Source organism: Danio rerio, chromosome 2, assembly GCF_052040795.2.
Source record: "Danio rerio strain M-AB ecotype USA chromosome 2, GRCz13ab, whole genome shotgun sequence".
NCBI lineage: Eukaryota > Metazoa > Chordata > Actinopteri > Cypriniformes > Danionidae > Danio > Danio rerio.
This window is the reverse complement of record NC_141022.1, coordinates 10,477,709-10,500,000: the sequence shown is the minus strand read 5'-3', so window position 1 is coordinate 10,500,000 and position 22,292 is coordinate 10,477,709. Positions and strand designations below refer to the sequence as shown.

Here is a 22,292-nt window from a genome sequence, read left to right as displayed (position 1 = left end):
TCCAACCGATTTTATTAATTGACCCGCCCACTCACTTCCCTAAACCCAACCAACAATTTCAAAAGCAGTCCAGAAATAGTAAAGCCCTTGCCTGATTTTTACCACGTTTTCAGATTTTACCACGTTCTCAGCCTGTTATTTACTTGTTTATTTATTTATTTATTTTTGGATTCTGTTTTTGTCTTACCTGCTTTCTGGAACCATTCTTCACCGGGCTCGAACCCTGCTGTCGTGGTCAACACCTCTCTCCTGGAAGTTCATGCATAGAGACTCCTGGATGCCCGCAAACGAGTGTTAATCTCCCGGAAGTTGCACGTCTCCCTCCTGGTCCTCAAATAAGTTGCGCACCATTCTCACCCCTCCCCACTGAATTCCTCCTTGCTCTTTAGACACGTCGCGGTCACTCTGTCAAACATTCCCTATCCCTTCACATACATCTCCCCCCCCTGCCAGGAATGACAATAATATACTTGGGATTTCTGCTTACAAGACAAACTGGTTAAAGTGGGATAGCCATCGATACAGAGGCAGGGCTCGAAATTGCGACTATTTTGGTCGCATATGCGCCCGAAATTTAAGCAATGCGACCTCATAATATATATTGGGAGCATTTGTGCGTCTGCATATAATGGTTGTAGTGCAACCTGTTTTTTTCTTCTTCTAAAAACGTGGTAAAACCGCTATATTGGTTCATATTAACTGTCAATCACTCAAGACTTTCCGCTGTCAGATGACAGGGAGGGAGCTTTTGTGACTGCGGGGAATGCAAACGGCTGAAGAGTGAAAAGTACACTGAATCTCGATGCATTGCATGCACTGCGTGTTCAGCCAACACAATCTCACGGCAATTCGTAACATTTTCATACGTTTGCTTGTGAGATCAGGCTGCAACAGCGCAAATGTCCGCTAAAACACCATTGCCAAAGAAGCTTGCCTTTACTGAGTTTAAACTGATGCGGGTTATAACAAAGAACAGCATTGCGCCAGTGGTCATCGGGAGAATCCTGCTCTGCCCCCCTGGTATTTGGCCGGCTGTCTCGCATGCTTTTCCGCAAACACAGAAAAATGTAATTCAGCGCGTAACAAGGCTGAGCATTAAAACGACACGAACCGAAACCAAAACTTTTAAAAGTGAGACTTTTATTCCTTTCTTTTGTCCGTTCTTTCTTGAGGTGTATATTATTTATCTATTTAATTACTGATGACTGCTTTGCAGCTTTCAGCATTGAATTGAATGATTTATTACATTATTTTGTTTGTTTTGTAGCAGAACTATTATTTATTAAATTGACATGCATATAAAAACAATAGTACAAAATCAATATTTCTTACTACAATGCTTCATTTGTGTTTGATGCAAACCATCAATTTATTTTTCATAAAGTAACAGTAGGACTTTATATAGCAGATAACTTACGTTAAAGCACATTCAAGGCAGCATGATGATGAGAAATAGAATTCATTATTAGTATTATTGTCATCATCGTCATCATTAGTATTTTATAATTATTCTACATTCATTTTGGAATTATTGCACAAACAATATGTCATCACAGCATCAGTTAGATAGTTGTTTCTGGGTTTCATTAGTCACAATTGATGTTGTTTTCAAATACAATAAATCCCTTAATATACAACTTGTCAAATATATCATTCATTTTTGGTGGGTGCGCCTAAATTTTTTCTGGAGCTCCTAAATTTTTTCTGGTGCTCCTAAATTCTTTCTGGTGCTCCTTAATATTTCAGGTTGGGAGCACCGGTGCTACCAAGTAAGAAAGTTAATTTCGAGCCCTGAGAGGTAAGCAGTCACCTGGTAAGTGCAAAAAAGAATGCCGTCATACCGCCTCATAGCGTTCGTTTAAAAAATTGAAAGCAACCATACAGACCTCTGGCAACATAACTCACGGTCTCCAGAAACATATATAAGGCTACGATTTCACAATGAGCCTATGATGGCTTTATTCGCTCTTACATGCTGCCAGTGTGAGTTTGATGACCATTTTACATAACTTTTTTGCCATACTGAAGGCAGAAGCAGATAGTTTGCCATAGATGTTGAAAATAAAAGAACTAGTGAACATATTTTTTTCAAAATGAATGTTAGAACTGTGCAAACCAACAAATATCGGTCACCCAGCATATCCTTTTTGATCATGTTAAAGAGATTAAATATGTTTTAATGAGATTACCATACAGTACATGCAGTGCTCTATTCTGTGATCCTGATTGGCTCTGTTATTATTATTTTTCGTGTCGCTTCTGGTGTGGACCGGAAAATAGCTTGTCGCTGGAGTCTTGTTGTGTATATAGTTAGGACATGGTGTAAGTGGATTTTAATAGTCATTTGTTTCTATACAGTACATATAATATCTGATACATCAAAATCCTTATCATTAGGCTGTTTTTATTTATGCAAAGTCTCATTTTTGAGCAGGACATGAGATTTTTCTTCTTTTTTTTCATGAGATTCACCAATATACTGTGAGTTTAACTGTGCCAAGCTGGTCTTTGAGAGTGTTTTGTTTGAAACTGCTGAAGTATTGTGAACTTGATTATGTTGCACTGAGCGGGCAGCAGTCTCAGACTCGAATTTGTTTCAGAAAGTAGCAGAAATCCGGTTTTGTCATTCGTGTGTGTAGAGGGACAACGCAAAACTGAATTTGTGTCGCTCTATTTCTTTGACCGCTTCAGGTTGGCTGAATTGAATGCATCGATTTCATGGACGACTCCAGTTAAGTATGTAGTACTGACGAATGTGAGCTCCTAACTGTTAGCATGGCACAAACATCAAGATGATTCTGGTTTCTGGATTTTAGAAGCGTCTCGAACTGCTGTTTAATGTGTTTTTTAATTTATTTAATCCGGCGAAATATCTGTGAGAATGTAACTCACATAGAGCTGTCTGAACAATGACCACTTATTGTTAAGCATTGCAAGGCCTTGTCATAAGATGTGCAAGTGATCTGTAATTTAATGTTCCTTTTGCAGAATATCTGCAAGTAATATAATCTCTATTATCGTTTTGTATATATAATCTGTTTTTTCTTTTTATGTACAGTCATTTTTTTTTATAATAAAGCACTCTCCTGTGCAGCACACTGTGTTTGGTGTGGTTGGATGCTGGATGAGGATCAGATTAGAATCTGCTGTTCATCTGAATGGGCAGCAGAGGGTGTTGTGGGAGTAAAACAGAACATTCAAAATCGAAACACACTGATTCCCAATCAGGGGTAACCAGTATTCATGACAATTTCTGATTTTCCTAAAAAAACAACATATACAGTTAAAGTCAGAATTATTAGCCCCCCCTCCCTAGTATTTATTTATTTAAAAAATATATATTTCCCAAATGATGTTTAACAGAGCAAGGAAATTTTCACAGTATGTCTGATAATATTTTTTCTTCTGGAGAAAGTCTTATTTGTTTTATTTAGGCTAGAATAAAAGCAGTTTTTAATTTTTTAAAAGCCATTTTAAGGGCAAATTTATTAATCCCTTTAAGCTATTTTTTTTTCTTCGATAGACCACAGAAAAAAACATCGTTATACAATGATTTGCTTAATTACCCTAACCTGCGTAGTTCACTTAATGAACCTAGTTAAGCCTTTAAATTCCACTTTAAGCTGTTTAGAAGTGTCTTGAAAATTATCTAGTAAAATATTATTTACTGTCATCATGGCAAAGATAAAATAAATAAGCTATTAGAAATGAGTCATTAAAACTATAATGTTTATAACCAAGTGAAGATATTTTTGATAAAATATTAGAGCTCCTTCATCTTCTTTTGACAGCAAGGTTCCTGATTCATCCACTTGTTCAAGTCCAGGAAAATGTGTTTTTGTTTTGTGCTTTGTTTCAAATAGAAATAAGCAGACATCAGTGCTCATAAATGCACACCCTTTGCTGACACCAAGCAGAAGAAACTGTTGTTATTTTTGTTTTATGTGTGTAGCATAGGCCGGAAAAGTAAGAAAGTCGCCGGTTCAATCCCAGCTTGGAGTGGGTTGGGTGGTGTAGATCACATTGGTGCCGTGACCCAGATTGGAGTGACCAATCAGGCCTGTATGGTAGAGTGACCAGACAGAAGCCACTCCCCGCCTGGAATTTGCCAAAAGGCATCTGAAAGACTCTCAGACCATACGAAACAAAATTCTCTGGTCTGATGTGACTAAAATTGAACTCTTTGGGTTGAATGCCAATTGTTCTGTTTGGAGAAAACCAGTCACCGCTCATCACAAGTCTAATGCCATCCCTACAGTGAAGCATGGTGGTGGCAGCATCATGTTGTGGGGATGTTTTTCAGCACCAGGAACTGGAAGACTAGTCAGGATAGAGGGAAAGATGAATGCAGCAATGTACAGAGACATCCTGAATGAAAACCTGCTTCAGACTGCTCTTAACCTCAGACTGGGGCCCAAAGCACACTGCCAAAAAATCAATAGAATGGCTTTCCAACAACTCTGTGAATGTTCTTGAGTGACCCAGCCAGAGCCCAGACCTAAATCCTATTGAACATCTCAGGAGAGATCTGAAAATGGCTGTAAAACATCGCTTCACACCCAACCTGATAGAGCTTTAGAGGTACTGTAAAGAGGAATGGGCAACAATTCCCTAAGACAGATGTGACACGCTTGTGGCATCATATTCAAAAAGACTTGAGGCTGTAATTGCTGCCAAAGGTGCATCAACAAAGTATTGAGCAAAGGCTGTGAATCCTTATGTACTCTTTTTTTTTTATGTAACTCTTTTTTACATTGTCATTATGGGGTATTGTGTGGAGAATCTTGAGGAAATACATGAATTTAATCCATTTTGGATTAAGGCTGTAGCATAAAAAAATGTGGAAAAAGACAAGCGCTATGAATACTTTCCGGATGCACTTGGACAGTTAAAAATGGTAATTTTACATTATTTTTTTATTAATAAGTTAATAAAAGTCCCTTTTTTTAAAGCTTTTCAAGGTTAAAAATTGTTGGAAGAAAGATCAAGGTTCCATGATGCAGTTGAAAAATATAACATGTATCAAGAGAAGTCAGCTGAGGTGGATCGGGCATCTGTTTCTGATGCCTTCTGGATGTCTACCTAGGCAGGTGTTCCAGGCATATTCCATTGGGAGGAGGCCTTAGGGACGACCCAGGACACACCGGAGGGACTAGGACCACCTCATGATCCTCCCAGAGGACCTGGAGGAAGAATCTGTGGGGAGGGAAGTTAGGGGTTCTCTCCTGAGACTGCTGCCCCACTACCAGGCCCCGGAAAAGTGAAAGAAAACGAACGAACGAATGAAAATATGAATCACAAAATACAAAAAAAAAAAAAGATTTTTACAGATTTTTTTTTACAGATTTTTTTTCTTATATTAAAATATATTAATCTAATAATGTAAAGGAAAAACTGACATCCTTTAGGTTTTAATGAGTACTCTGAAGAGAGAGCATCAACAATCTATTGTTACCATGTGACTGTAAAAACAATGGACGTAAACAACCAGGTCTAGTTTCTGCCATTATGCCAAGAGCTCAGCAGCCACATGTGTTTGTTCAAGACAGGAATCTTCCAGATCCTAAGTTGAGGTGTTTAAGAGTCTCTGTTGACCACATGCGCTGGGAAACAAAAAATGTTAGTACTTTATGAAAGAAACTGTCAGAAACAATCAAATACTAATAAAAATGACCAAACAGAGACATTTAAATGGACAAGTACAATTTATAAAATCATTCAGCATTTTGTGTACCAGACTACATGTAAGGAATCTGTCGGATCAGCTTGTAATCCATGAAGTGGCAGAAAAAGGTCATAAACATATCATTCATTCATACACATAAATTGTGTGTGAGGCATGCATGACTATAATCGTACACGTGTGGGAGCTGTTTTTAGTGGTTTCAGAACCAACACCAGAAGCTTTAAATGATGCAGCAGAAGGTTATGGCAGACAGATGCAAACAAACACGTGTTGGTTGTAATTAAAGATGTCGTTGGCAATTACAGATGTTTAAGCCCAGAATTAACTCTGTGCTTTCCTGTGAAAGGGCTCAACTTGTTTATTCTTAGTTATGTACATTTGAGGACAAAAATTATTAGTTTTTTCTCTTTTTCAAATATTTCCTGTGTTTATTTTAATAAACACTTTTTTCAACACATTTTGAGGTACTCGATATTTTACTAATTATAAGATTGAGCTTAAAGTGCAATTTAAAGGCTTAATTAGGTTACAGTACTTAAGTCGTTGGACAGCAGATGTTGCCTACAGAAGAAAAAACTGGTACTAACAATATTATTCTGAGCAGTTTTTTTATAATTATATATTTTATTCCAGCCAAACTAAAGTAAATTATACTTTCTCCAGAAAAAAAAAATATTATTAATAATATATGAAAAAATATTAGGTTTTTTACCTGTTAAACAGAATTTGGGAAGTAATTGAAAAAGAATTAGAACTAATAATTATGCCTTCAACTGTATTTTGCGAATTCAGTTTACCTACATTAACCCATATATAAACTATTGTCATACTGACTGGCATTTTAGTGGATGGCTTTAGTAAATTGTTTTAAAAAAGGCAAAATAGTCATTACTTTTGGGGGTTAAAAAAGTAGAACAAGTAATTGAAAAGTAAATTATAAAAATAAATCTGGCCTCTGCCTTATTTTGCTTAGACAAAAGTCTTGTCACTTAACAGAAATAATGTACAGTGTAGAATATAAAGTCATGGTGCAGTGGAAAAAGAATGAATATTGTGTATGACTCCCATGAGCTTTGAGGACTGCATCCATACATCTCTGCAGTGACTCAAATCACTTATTTATAAAGTCATCTGGAATGGCAAAGAAAGTATTCTTGCAGGACTCCCAGAGTTCATAAAGATTCTTTGGGTACATCTTCAATGCTTCCCCCTTCATCTTACCCCAGACATGCTCAATGATGTTCATATCTGGTGACTGGGCTGGCCAATCCTGGAGTACCTTGACCTTTTTTGCTTTCAGGGACTTTGATATGGAGGCTGAAGTATTAGAAGCAGTGCTATCCTGCTGAAGAATTTGCCCTCTCCTGTGGTTTGTAATGTAATGGGCCGCACAAATGTCTTGATACCTCAGGCTGTTGATGTTGCCATCCACTTTGCGGATTTCTCACACGCCCCCATACTGATTGTAACCCCAAACCATGATTATTTTCCTGCACCAAACTTGACTGATTACTATGAGAATCTTGGGTCTCTCTCATATATATTGTAAAAAATCTGGAATTTTACAAGATATTTCTGGCAGCTAGGGAGTAATTTAACAACTGTTAAATTGCAGAAATTTAAGTCAATCTCTTTAATTTAATGTCTGTTATTTTTTTTTTTTTACAGTGTACATTATAGTATGTGTGTGTGTGTGTATATATGTATATATATATATATATATATATATATGTGTGTGTGTGTGTGTATCTATATATATATATATGTATATATATATATATATATATATATATATATATATATATGTATAGATATATGTGTGTATATATATGTATATATATGTGTGTGTATATATATATATATATATGTATATATGTATATGTATATATGTATATATATATATATATATATATATATATATATATATATATATATATATATATATATATATATGTATATATATATATATATATATATGTGTGTGTGTGTGTGTATATATGTATATATGTATATATATATATAAATATATGTATATATGTATATATATGTATATAAATATATGTATATATGTGTATATATATATATAAATATATACATATATTTATATATATATATACATATATACATATAAATACATATATATACATATATATTTATATATATATACATATATACATATAAATACATATATATACATATATATATATATATATATATAAATATATATATATATATATATATACATATATATATATATATATATATATATATATATATATATATATACATATATATATATATATATATACATATATATATATATATATATATATATATACATATATATATATATATATATATATATATATATATATACATATATATATATATATACATATATATATATATATATATACATATATATATATATATATATATATACATATATATATATATACATATATATATATATATATATACATATATATATATATATATATATATATACATATATATATATATATATATATATATATATATATATATATATATATATATATATATATATATATATATATATATATATATATATACATATACACAAAGTTAAAGTCAGAATTATTAGCCCCCTTTGCATTTTTTTTTTCTTTTTAAATATTTCCTAAATGATGTTTAACAGAGCAAGGACATTTTTACAGTATGTCTGATAATGTTTTTTCTTCTGGAGAAAGTCTTATTTGTTTTATTTTGGCTAGAATAAAAGCAGTTTTAAATTTTTTAATAGACATTTTAAGGTCAAAATTATTGTCCCCTTTAAGCGATATTTTTTTTCCCATAGTCTACAGAATAAACCACTATCATACAATAACTTGCCTAATTACCCTAACCTGCCTAGTTAACCTAATTAACCTTGAAAAGCCTTTAAATGTCACTTTTAGCTGAATATAAGTGTCTTGAAAATATCTAGTCAAATATTACTTACTGTCATCATGGCAAAGATAAAATAAATCAGTTATTAGAAATTAGTTATTAATTATTATGTTTAAGAAATCTCTATGTTAATCAGAAAAAACAGGGCTAATAATTCGGACTTCAATGGTATATATATATATATATATATATATATATATATATATATATATATATATATATATATATATATATATAACTTTTTAGATTAGTTCATTTACAAGTTAAAATTCATTTTGACGAATGTATAATAAAAAACAATATCTAATTTCTTAGTGATATAAAAATTCCTATTTGAATTGTGATTCTCATATGTGTGTGTGCATCAAACACCATGTAACTATACCACATTGTCTAATATGGTTGATTTTATACCTTCCCTAATGAAACATTAGCTCAGTTTGACATGGAAAAGTGTTGTATCAGGGAGCTCTATGGGTTAACTGAGGCTTGGGGAAGCCTGGTGCCAATTAAGAGTGTGGAATGCCACATATAGACATTTCCTCAGAACTTCCAGCACAGGTTGCAGAGCACATGCTCCCTCCAGACACAAATTATAACACTTTAACAGCTTCAAATGTGTGTTCTAGTCACCTTTTTCCTTTCACGGCTTGGAAAGTACCTTCCAAACTGACCATGTGGATATTATATTTGCCTCCGCTCTGATCTTCATTGGATTACAAGGGACTCCATTTTTTTGTCATTTTCTTTAAGTGCACATGATGGATTCTCAGAGGTTTTTACTTCTCGTCTGTCTCACGATGTGCGGCAGAGACATTGAAAGTGCATCTGAAATAAGGTTGCCAGATCATCAAAGCAGATCATCTCACGTCCAGAACCGATATTCAATATACGCTCCAAGACGCCCCTCGGTTCCCTACACCGTCATTCATCCCAGCAGAACCGGCAGTCTGAGAGAAAATCCGAGGACCATCACGGCTGAGGTGTTGAACCCACAGGGTGGTTGCACGGGTGGAGGTTGCCATGGCTCGCAGAGACCAGCAAACAACCACACAAAAGAGTGCAAAGGGATCGGATGTAAACTGCCTGTAAGGATGCGACAAGATCCCAAACAGCATTCCTGTGTTGGGGACGCCTGCAGCACAGAGTCAGATGCTGGAAGGAGCAGACTGTCTTTTGTCCATATGCAGGACAGAGCCGAGCAAGTATCGGTGGAATTTCCGGAGTTGGGGACTCAAGGGGGTCCATCATCTGGGATTCAGTTAACATGCGACATTAAGCCAGGTAATCAAGTCATTACATGATTCTTATGTTTTTATTTTCTGTGACTGATTCAGTATTGTTTTTCTGTAATGCAGTCAAGACCAAGGAGAATCGGTTGCATGTTGGATTGTTGCCTATTTATTCAGGCAGCTTGTAAACACATGTCAATTTCACAGAAAAGCAAATGTGACTCATATATGAGTATCGATTATTTGTCCTTTCTGATTAATACCGATCTTAGAATTTTTGACTGATACCGATATACCGCTAACTTGACCCAAACAGATATCGGCAGATATTTTTTAGCTCTTTATTGAGTCTATTTATTTACTCGTGTAAATGTGTGTAAATATATATTTATTCAGTTTTTATATTAATGTCAGTAATATTATTGAATAATATGCTAATGTTTATATGATTTATATACAATAGAGCAAGGGTTACCAACCTTTTTTTTTTGACTAGGACTCCCTTTATCCCTGGAAAATATTGTAAAGCCCCTCTTTACATTTAATGATATCATCACTCATATAGGTTTGCAGTAAGTATGACAAAAGAAGTTGTTTTCAAACTTTACTATTATATCTATGTTTATTACGGTCACACTTTACAATAAGGTTCATTAGTTAATGTCAAATAATGCATTTACTAACATAAACAAACAATGAACAATACATCGACTACAGTGTTTGTTCATGTTAGTAAATGTTAGTTAATGAAAATACAGTTGTTAGTTCATGTTAACTCATGGTGCGTTAACTAATGCTAACAAGCATAGACTAGGATGTTAGTAATGCATTAGTAAAGGTTCAATTATGATTAATAAATGCTGTACATGTGTTGTTTATGATTAGTTCATGTTAGTAAATGCATTAACTAATGAACCTTATTGTAAAGTGTTACCTTTATTACTATATCTAGATATGTTTATGCACAAATTATTGCCTAATACAAAATCTAAAGGCAAAACATCAGTAGGCCATTTGTATTGAGTCCACCCTGCTGTATTGGGGATGAGTCGTCCGCAAATGTCTTATTAATATGGATGGCCTCATGCTTTCGTTAGCAAGAACTTGCAGATAATGCACTGTGGCTGGGTCAGGGACTCTTTGCTTTGTGAAAACGGAATAAAATCATAGTTCAGGTAACTATCTTGGTATTTCCTGCATTTCGTGTTTCCAGTATTGCTAGCGTTGCGACCTGAAATGTTTGGAGCTTCCTTACCTGGGTCCAGTATGCTAGAGTCATTACTATTTGCTGCTGAAGGTGAATCAGTGAGAAGTTTTTAAAATATGACACAACCCCCCACTGATCTGGGTGAGGCCCCCTTGTGGGCCGGGACTGGCTGCAATACAGTTTAAAAAGTAATATTTTCTGATTTTAGTAGGTAAAAAGTCTGCATAAATCTTTTTTCAGCATTCTTTTTCACAATATTCTGCCTAGCGGACACATGAAAACAGATTGAAGTTGTACCCCAATGTTGTGGGGACGTAGCATTTTGGGTGGAAATGAACATCAGGTTGACGTCAGAACCAAAGTTGGTCAGACGTTGAATTTGGTCACTTTTCAATGAAACTTAAAAACAATTTAATAATGATGTTACAGCTTTTACATTGTGTGGACGCTACCACTATGACGTCTATTAGACGTTAGATTTTGGTTGCCATACCTGATGAATGAATGTCAATATGACGTTGGTTTTAGATGTTGGCTCAACTTTGGATTTTGTTCACTTTCCAACTAATTCATCAAAATAATGTTTTCTTTAGATGCTGGCTAGACATTGAATTTTAGTCACCTGGCATCACGAACTAACTCTAACCTAATATTATCATCTTATGACTTTGTGCGCCTGCTGGGTGCGTTAAAATAGCAAAAAAGGTCTGCAGATTCTGTTTGACTTACTGATAACTCTTTGGAGGCTGATATATTAGGCAATATTATATTATATTTATTTTAAAATCATAACTAGAAAAGATTGAACTGATATCTGAACTTTATTAATAAACTATTCTCTTTTATGGTCAACTTTGCCTTAAAAATAAAATATATTGCCTGAATTTAAAAAAAAACCCTATATAAATTAACCAATTCACTAATCATAAACCAAAATCAAAATAATGGTAAAATAATTTAAAATAGTGCCAGGTAGCAAGCATATGAATGGGGTTCTAGTGATAATTGATCTCTATAAAGATAACAGTCTAATTTTGTTATCAGACTGATAACAATAACATAACAAATAAATCGAAAAATGCTTCAGCTGATATTGATATGACTGCCGATATACAGTTGAAGTCAGAATTATTAGACCCTCTGAATTATTAGCCCTGTTTATTTTTTCCCCGATTTCTGTATTCCAGATAGAAGATTTCTTCAACACATTTCTGAACATAATAATTTTAATAACACATTTCTTATAGCTGATTTATTTTATCTTTGCCATGATGACGCTGTATAACGATGGTTTGTTCTGTAGACTATCGAAAAAATACTTAAGGGGCTAATAATTTTGACCATAAAATGGTTTTCAAAAAAATGAAAACTGTTTTCATTCTAGCCTAAATACAACAAATAAAACTTTCTCCAGAGGAAAAATACTATCAGACATACTGTGAGCATTTCCTTGCTCTGTTAAACATTTGGGAAATGTTAAAAAATTTAAATAAAAATAAAAGGGAGGTTAATAGTTTTTACTTCAACTGCATATTGGCATTCCTACTTTATTTGATCTAAAAAAGTCATGCTTTTTCTTAATTTTGAACAGGCACAAATGAGGTCAATTCTGAAGATGCATTAGTGCTGCATTTGCACTTGGCAAAGGGTCAGGATAAACTGGTTGCACAGCTGCAAGGGCAGCAAGAGGAGGTTAAACAAATCCAGAGCGCGCTGAGAGAACAGCAAAGTGCTATTTTAGCCCACCAAAGAGAAATACTGGACCAACAACGGCTCATGTTTGACAAGATGGATGAAGTCAAGACTCAGTACAGCCTTCTTCTTGACAGTGTCAAACAGTTGACTGTAGTAAGCCCACAGGGAGGCATTGAGAGCCATTTGGAAGGTCTCCAATCTCAGGTTAGGACCTATTCTCAAGAAGCCTTCACAATGCATAAGATGAACATGGATGCTAGTGTTACGGATGCCGACAGACCTCTTATTGGATGTGGATCCTGCCAAACAGATGAGTATTGTGACTTCAGCGCTGAGAAACCCCGTTGTGAGAGATGCACCGTTTGCCCTCCAGGATTCTTTCTGGTTGCTCAGTGTTCAACTCATTCTGATAGGATCTGCCAGGTACCCTTTCATTTGTTTAGTTGTAACACTGGGGTCATTTTGTTCATAGAGACTAATTGCAACCCAGTACATTGGGTGCGAGTAATGCTAACACATAACTGAATTGCTTTAAAGTGACTGTCAAAGCTTGTAAACAAACTATGACCTCTTTTCCACTTAGGGTGCTTTCACACCTAGACTTTTGTTTCAGAACCTGTCTCGTTTGCCCAGTTAGCGCGGTTTGTTTGGCATATGTGAATCCAGCAATCACGCTCGGATCCGCGCCAAATCAAACGGTCCGAGATCGCCTAAATGAGGTAGTCTCGGCTCGATTGAAATGAACTCTGGAGCGGATCGATTGTTGTGAGAAAGCCAGTTGTTGTGATCCGAGCCTGGCTATACACAGTGTATCATGGATATGTCATAGGCATGTATATGGCTATATGAAGAGATCATACGAAAAAAATATGAAAGTGAAAGCATGTTAACTATTACCGAGAGCTGTTTATCCGTTAGGAAAATTGACCGAACTGGACTCTTGCACACTGTTATTTCTCTCTACAATGTAAAGCCTATAATGCATAAGCCAACTGCTCTTTATGAGAAAGTCTTACTTCCCTGCTGAAAATCAAGCTTAAACCAGCCTAGGCTGGTTGACTGGTTTAAGCTGGTCGACCAGGCTGGTTTTAGAGGGGTTTTGGCCATTTCCAGGCTGGTTTCCAGTCATTTCCAGCCTGGTCTTAGCTGGTCAGGCTGTAAAATGACCTGCCAAATCCAGCTAAAACCAGCTTGACCAGCCTGGTTTAAGCTGGACATAGCTGGTTTGGGCTGGGCTCCCAGCCTGGCTAGGCTGGTTAAGCTGGTGTTAGCTGGTCATCTCCCAGCCTGACCAGCTAAGACCAGGCTGGAAATGGCCAAAACCCCTCTAAAACCAGCCTGGTCGACCAGCTTAAACCAGCCAACCAACCTAGGCTGGTTTAAGCTGTTTTTTTTAGTAGGGTTCTGATTTATATTTGGAGACAACGTCTGTGGGTGTCACCAATCAAAATGAAAGCGCAGCTTTTCACTTATAATGTCTTATTGCTCATCCTCATAAATTAAAATAAGGATGCATGGCAGCTGAGCGGGACTCTGCAAAATAGACCGTGACACTCTGACCAATGTGAGGAGAGTTTACTCGCACGTGACTCGGTTTAGCTCGTTTGGTCCGTTTAGAAACTTTGCTGTGTGAAAGCGAACCGCACCAAAAACAAAGAGCAACACTAACTATTTTAATCCCTGTTTCGGAACAAATTAATCGATGCACAGGTGTGAAAGCAATCCTAGTATTAGTTGAGCGGAAAGAGCAAGGAAATTAAGTGGATTTGGATAGCAACTATGATTTTGCTTGCATCTGTGTCTTTAGGCTCAGTGCAACAAAGTAACATACCTTGTCTTGGTGTACTTCCTCACGACACCTTTTATAACAATTACATGCTTGTTCAAGACGTGGTCTTTAATGGCAGTTTGAATGCTTTTCAGCATTTCAGCAATTATGGAAGTGAACAAGCACAAACATTTTTTACCCTATTTAGGCACGTGTATTTAGTGGTGACCATTTTAAGAATGCCTCTTAATAGAGTGGAGGAACTATGAAGTCACTTTGTAGGCTAATCGGCTGCTAGCATGAAACTGGTTCCCTCATGGGAATTTTCCCATAGGCTTTTCGAAGATTGCAAATAATAAGCTCTGTGTTCAAACACTGTTCATGACACTTACACGTTTTGTCCAGCCGGATAATCCTCACACGAAAATACAACTTTAAGCACTTTTGGATTTTAAATACAAACGCAAGAACTGAAAAGCTAACATTAGGCTACAAACGCACTACACTGCTCTCGGAGCGCTCGCCTGTGACGTCAGCACCACCCTGCTACAGGCAACTTTTCAAGCTTATTTTTTAGAATAATGTCCATGACAAAGAGTTAATCTCTATGTTTATTACATTATAATCCACGGTATATATTATTAAAAAATAAATACGCAAAAACACATAGACCTATGTGCCTTTTGGATCGTTTTTACGTGGGAAATACATCTGTTTTGCTTTACGGTTGTTCTAAAAGTTTGAAAACTGTTTGTATAAATCTGCCTACATAGTATTATCATAAGACATATTTAAATAAGTGTATCACTCGCTTGCATATAGCCTGCTTACCTTAACAGACGACAGAAATGAGGCGTGAGGGACAAGTCTATCAAATGCCTGCAAGTTCCATCATGGACACAGAGCAACATTCAATATTCCTTTTTTGTCACGAAATACACGGAAAAGCAGCCCATACAGTCACATATACTGTACATTTTACGGAGTGTAAATATTGCTGTTATGACTGAGTTAAATGTGTTCAGATAAGGAAGAAAAAACCCGACATGCATGTATTTTTACATACTTATTCATACGTTTGCATTACTGAGAGCAGGAAAGAGACAGGCTGCACTAGTAAGCAGTATCTTCATAATATTGTTTATTAAAATAGATCAACAAATGAATCTGTCTCAACAGCCTTTACAAGTGAAGGAATTATCTGCACACAATCTGAATTCCCAATTAGAATAATACTACAAACTATAAAATACTATTCATGAAAATACCTAAATAACAGACAAATCCAAATGCCCATCACAAGTGAGCTGCCAGATCACACCAGATCAGCTCGATGACGTATAATGTCTCGGACACCGCCTGTAGTCCCAATTAGCAACTTGATAGCAACCGTCTTTTTAAAAAAGCATAACTGATTTAAAAATTTAAGAGTGTGCTGTAACTGATGTGTTTTATGTCGTAGAACAAAACGTGAAAGTATTTTGAGTTTGTTAGCCACAAACCTTATTTAAGCGATTTTACTGAAACCCCATTAAAAAAAAACCATTGACTTTGGGACGAGGGAACCGGAACTGCTAAAATGCTAACTCGCTTCCGGGTTTTTGCATACAAATTGACATCATAGTTCCTCCACTCTGTAGCCAGTGTAAACAGAGTTTGTCATATTAAAATGTTAGCTCACCCAAAATGTTAAAAAAGTTAGTAATAACTCACCATCATGTTATAACAAACACTCGAGACCTTTGTTCGTCTTCAGAAAACAATTGAAGAGACATCAGATTAAATCTGAGAGCTCCGTCATTCTGTATAGACAGCAATGGTCCCAGAGAAATACCAGCAAACATCCTTAAAGCAGAAGACAATATGCCATCAAAAGTCATAGCTTGATAATATTCTGATCGAACCACTAAAAACAAATTGTCTGTTATGGTGATGATGTAGTTTGCTACCTTTCTAGTCCTTCTAGAGGACGAGGGAGCTCTTGAATTTCATATAAAATGTCCTAACTTGTGTTCCAAAGGTCTCGGGGGGTTAATACAGCATGAGGGTTAGTAATTGATATGATTTTGTTGGGGTGAACTAATATTTTAACAGATACATGATAACAATTATAATTGTCCAACAGGACAGAGACGAATGCCTAGAGATACCAAACCTTTGTAAAGAACACAACCAGTGCCTCAACACTCCAGGTAAGTTGGCCTCCAGACTTCTCAAGAATTTTACCAGATTCACTTTCCAAGAAATTAAGCATTGTTCATTGTTTCAGGAGGGTTTCGATGCTCCGACATGTCGGAGAGACTAGCAGCTGCTGGGATTTGTGGCCACTCTTATTTTTACAACTCTGAGATGGAGGAGTGTCAAGCTTGTACAGAATGTGATTCTCAGCCAATGATATCCCCATGCTCAGCGGTGAGTGATGCAGTGTGTGCCAACCCATTCGAAAGCAAACTCTCTCTGTCCTGGTCAGGAAGTGTCGACCTTCCTAAGGGTAGTGAGCTTACTGATAAGCAACTTCACATCCGTGGCAACAGCGATGGACGCCTTCTTTCCTGCACGGATGGTTGGATAGTCCTCCACCAGCATGGTCTTGTTTGGGTTGACCATAACCTTGCTTTAAAACATGGCTGCCGCAGCTTTGTTCAAGCGTGTTTACGATTGAATGCCAGTGAAGATGGAGGTCGGGATTTGAGTGGTATGCGTTTGGAGCAGCGGGACACCAGGTCTCTCCAAAGTGCCAGTGTGAGTGGAGCCACGGCCGTGGAGCCGGGACACATACTTTACCTTTCACTCAAGAGTGCCACCAACCAGTGTAGCCAAAACAATGATGACGTCCACCTGCAGAGCAGCCTATTGTCACCTTTCAGTCTGCTCTGGTTGTCCCATGACACGGGTGCAGTGGCTATGACTGCCCAGGCCGTTGCCTCTGCACATTACCACACCAACTACCGTCCTGCCTTCCGGACGTCATCCATCTCTGACCCCTATGTGGTCAGCCTGACTCATGACAATCGTGGTGTGCGCTTCAGGGAAAGTGGCACTGTGAAGTTTGTCCTTCAGCAAGCATTGTACTCCATGGGTCAAGCCTGCATCTCAGAGGGTTTCTACTTACTTGCATACCTGAACCGCAACGGGAGCAGTGCTGAGCTGACTCGTGCATTCAAGCCTGGCGTTCACTACAGAGACACATCCATATCTCTGTCAGCTGCCACTACTGTGGATTCTGGAGATATGCTCACCTTCGAGATCCTTGCGCCTACACAGTGCAACGTTCGCTACTTTGGCGATGACTCTGGGATTAGCATTCTCAGTCTTCTTTGGATCCCTTCTTCAATGTCCACAGCCTTGTCGGCTTCTGTGTCGAGGAAAGGTCTTCCTACAGGTGCAGTTAGGAATAAGGCCTTGTTCTTCCATCAGACGACTACATCAGTTAAACAGGTCGCACTTGCTGGAACCAAAGATCACAGAGACTTCATCTTTCGGGAAGCTGGGACAGCTAGCGTGGCCTTAGATCTCCGGCTTATCCATTCTTGCAGTTTAATTAAACTCACCTTGCTTCAGCAGAACGAGTCTCAGGGGGTTCAACCAGCTCCTGTAGCTCAACAAATCGGTGGGCAAATGCCAGAAGGAAGTTTGTGGGCAAGTGTGGGTCTGAGGGTATCGTTTCAGGTGCTTAATGGCACTGTAATCTTTGCTACAGTGGATTGTGTGAGGGGGCGCATTAACCAAATTGCCTATGATGCCGGAAGTAGCATTTCTATCCTATGGGCTGCTGCATGATCTTAACATGATTCAGCTAGCATGCACATCTGTGTACTTTATGAATTTAGCCTGTTTTTTGGTATGTTTTATTTCGGGATTGATTAGTCAATGAATAGGTTTGATGAACTTTTACAGCCAAAATAATAAATTGCTTTAGAGTAGATTATTATGCATTTTTAAATGGAAAAAAGTTAATAAAATATAACTTTTTTATGATGATTAACATATTTTTATGTGATTGTTGTATGGTTTGATTCCATAAGTTTTGTAAGACATGTTCCTTTCATTATGGGGGCTTGAGAAAGCCAACATACTGTTATACTACATAAACTTATCCTTCTTCTGTCTTCTTTTGAGACTAATTTCTATATGCATCTCCTTCTAAACCATTTAAGCTTTATAAACCAAACTAACTCCAAACTGGTCTGACTCAGGTTGCTATATCTTTTCCAACTGATCCGATTTACGGTTTTCCAAAAACTGACTCAGAAAATTCTAAAAAGTCCCATTAACTTAACATTGGACCAAATTTGTGACCTCATAACTTTGAGCCAGACTGTCATACAGGCTGTTTCTCAATTCCAAGAACGCAGAGAACGGACTTGCGTTCTTGTGGAGACCAGTCTTGCCAGGTGTCCTCGGAAGAACGAACTCAGGAGACCACGAGGGCAGAGAACGCGTTGAGAAATGAGATGCCATGTTCTTCCTGATGGTCACATGACCTTCACACGTTTTAAATAGTAATTTTTTTTAAACACTACAGCATTCATATAACGATTTATTGTTTCCCCCCCTTTTCAAAATGTATACTTTGCATGAAAACATTATCAATATACTCTGGACAATATAAATAAAACAGATTGTAATACGAATTTCAGCAAACAAATACCCTTAATGTGTTTATTCCTTTATTAAGATGTCCATGGTAATGTTTACTTTCACCGTTTCATTTAGGGAAACTCCTGAGGAAAATAAGTTAAATCTCTTAACTTTAATAATAAATCTAGATAAAAGGCAGCGCTTCCCACCTCCAGTCGCAATGACTTCTGCGACTTCCAGAGCGAGTTCGGTGCTCAAGTCTGCATCGGTGCATCCTCGATATCAAGATCACATCCAGGAAGTTTCACGCATCGTCCGTCTTGAGCATTGGAACTGAACTTAGGCAGCTGATGATGACGTTACACGAGAACACGAGGATGCAAGACCGCTAAAAAACGCATATTGAGAAACAGCCACAGACTTAAGGTTGGGCTCATTGGGATCAACTCCCAATCTCCCAACCCCTAATGACCTTTCAACTTACTAGCCACACCCTAGCAACCACTTACGACAACCTAGCAACTGTCCCATAATTTTCCATTGTAAAAAAGACTGGCCTTGACTTTACATTGGACATACTGTACTAACAACATACCAATTCATACTGCAATATACTAATCCATACTAGAAACATACCAATGACATACCAATCCATACAGAAACATACTAACAAACATAATAACAGCATACTAAAATCATGCTAACAACATGCTATTGTATACAAAATCATGCTAGCAACATGCTAATTCATACTAGAAACATGCTAATTCAAACTAGAACTATGCTAATTTATGTAAGCCATTGACTTGCTACTACGTAAAACACATTACAATTGCCTAGCAACACCTTAGCAACCACTCAGAACACCCTAACAATGCCTTATCAACCACCCAGCTCACAGGTGTCAAACTCAGTTCCAAAAGGGCCGCAGCTCTGCACAGTTTATTTCCAACCCTAATTAAACACACCTGATCAAACTAATTAAGTCCTTCAGGCTTGTTTGAAACCTACAGGTAAGTGTGTTGGAGCAGGGTTGGAACTAAACTGTGCAGGGCTTCAGCCCTCCAGGAATTGAGTTTGACACCCCTGGCCTAGCTGTTTCAAACTTTTCTAAAAACTACTTTAATTGTTTAAACTTTAAAAGGGCTTTCTGAAGCCATAAGGTTTGTCTATGAACTTTACTTTTGTGTTTGCACTTTTAACAAATGTGTCATCTAAATCCATTTTTTTGAATTTCATTTAATTTTGAAAGCATGTTTTGTATCATCCCTGCATTTACAAATAAATTTTCTGTGGTAGCCATGTTTATTTATATCTTTATTGTAAACAAATCAAAACAAATCTTTATAAAAGTATTTTAAAGAAATGTGATTTACAGATATAGCCATCTACTGTGTCTTTCCAGGATTTAGTTATTATTAATATGCTAGAAAATAAAGGAAATATTTATATCTAGTTCAGGATTTAGTTCTTATTTCTATTTAGGTAACTTCAAGATCAATCTTTGGTTTTAAATGTCAAACCTTGCACAACATAAGCAGAAGAAGGTAGTAAACATTTTCTGTTGGTAGTGGGAATTAAATGCAGCTGTCTGTGAAACCTAGAACCAGATGGCTTTGATTTTTTCTCTTTATTACACTTTATTATAGCGATTTTGTATAAAACAGAAAAAAAGTAGCCCTCTGGCATCAATTATGTATGTGTATTGCTTCTTAAAGCAGAAAATATGACATTCATTGGTCATAAACGATGTAAATTACACCAAACCAAATACTTCCTCTGTTTCTTCTTTTTTTTTTTTTTTTTTCTATAAAAAGTCGGTAACAGAAACCATATCCTGAAGCCAAACCAGGACAGAAAGTAGGTTTATAATCTACATAAGCATGAAGACAGGGTTGTGTTTTTTTAAAGACATTTGGTTTATATTAACATTTTTACTGGGAGCAGAAGATGACGTTGATCTAAAGTTATTCCATAGGGAGAAGAGTGTGATAGTCTGAACTCTTCAAAGGGCCAACGTGAAACACACTGAATTATGGCTACTTTAACAGGGTCAGGTCAGTCCTCCAGACTGCTCTAACCACACAACCCCCTTTAAAATTTCACACAGATGGAAATGAATGAGGAATAAAATGTTTAACATTTGATTTAAAGGGTTAGTTCACCCAAGAAAATGTATTTACTCACCATTTACTCATCTTCCAAACCTTTAGTGGTGCTGTTGAACACACACACACACACACACACACACACAAAACAGATAGTATGAACAATGTTGGAAACCGGTAACCATTGACTTTTATATTTGGATGTACAACCCCAAATCAGAAAAAGTTGAGACAGTAGACAAAACCCAAATGAAAAAATTCTGAATTTACTTTGACTTGTGTTTCATTGCAGATAATACAACAGCACATTATTTAATATGTTCCTCATGATATTTATTGTTTTGTTATTTTTCAAAATACACATATTCCAATTTTGGTTCTTGCTACACATTTAAAAAAAAGTTGGTACAGTTAAGCATTTACCAGTCTGTAATGGTGCCATTCCTTTTCACAAGACTTAAATATGTTTAGGGGCCTGAAGACACCAAGTGATGAAGTGTTTCAGGTGTGACTTTGTCCCATTCTTCCTGCAAACAAGTCTTAAGGTGGGCAAAAGTATGGGGTCTTTGTAGTCAGATTATGTGCTTTAGAATGCAACACACGTTCTCTATTGGAGACAGGTCAGGACTGTAGACAGGCCAGTAAAGTACCTCTATCCCCTTTTTCTGCAGCCAGGACTTTGTAATGCGTGCAGAATGTGTCTTGCATTGTCTTTTTGAAATATGCATGGGTGTCCCTGGAAAAGAGGGCAGCATATTGTGCTCCAAAATCTCTGTACTTTTCAGCATTTATAGTACCATCCCAGAAGTGCAAGTTACCTTTGACAAGGGCACTGACACAACCCCATATCATGACAGAGCTGGCTTTTGGACGTTGCTGGTAACAGTCTGGATGATCCTTTTCTTCTTTGGACACGAGCGTAGATGGCATCATGAAGAAAAATCATTATGTAGAAATACTTAAGCAACATCTCAAGACATCAGCCAGGAAATTAAAACTTGGCCACAAATGGGTCTTCCAAACAGACTATGACCCTAAAGGCTGATTTATACTTCTGCGTCAAACGCTGGCGTATGCTACGGCG

At 36.7% G+C, this 22,292-nt stretch overlaps 1 protein-coding gene across 1 annotated transcript; it reads left to right on the top strand.

Moving 5' to 3' along the window:
- The first annotated feature begins 9,162 nt into the window (after window positions 1-9,162).
- On the top strand, window positions 9,163-20,398 carry si:ch211-252f13.5. The gene is made up of 4 exons (XM_087240468.1): window positions 9,163-9,901; window positions 12,648-13,174; window positions 16,645-16,711; window positions 16,789-20,398. The coding sequence occupies exons 1-4, from the start codon at window positions 9,376-9,378 to the stop codon at window positions 18,297-18,299; spliced, it is 2,631 nt and encodes an 876-aa protein (XP_087096594.1). The 5' UTR covers window positions 9,163-9,375; the 3' UTR covers window positions 18,300-20,398.
- The last annotated feature ends 1,894 nt before the right edge of the window (window positions 20,399-22,292 follow it).

Coding starts and splice junctions, on each gene's coding strand:
- si:ch211-252f13.5 (XM_087240468.1), top strand. CDS start 9,376: ATGATGGATTCTCAGAGGTTTTTACTTCTCGTCTGTCTCACGATGTGC. Junction 9,902..12,647: donor AACATGCGACATTAAGCCAG/GTAATCAAGTCA, acceptor AATTTTGAACAG/GCACAAATGAGGTCAATTCT. Junction 16,712..16,788: donor CCAGTGCCTCAACACTCCAG/GTAAGTTGGCCT, acceptor TCATTGTTTCAG/GAGGGTTTCGATGCTCCGAC.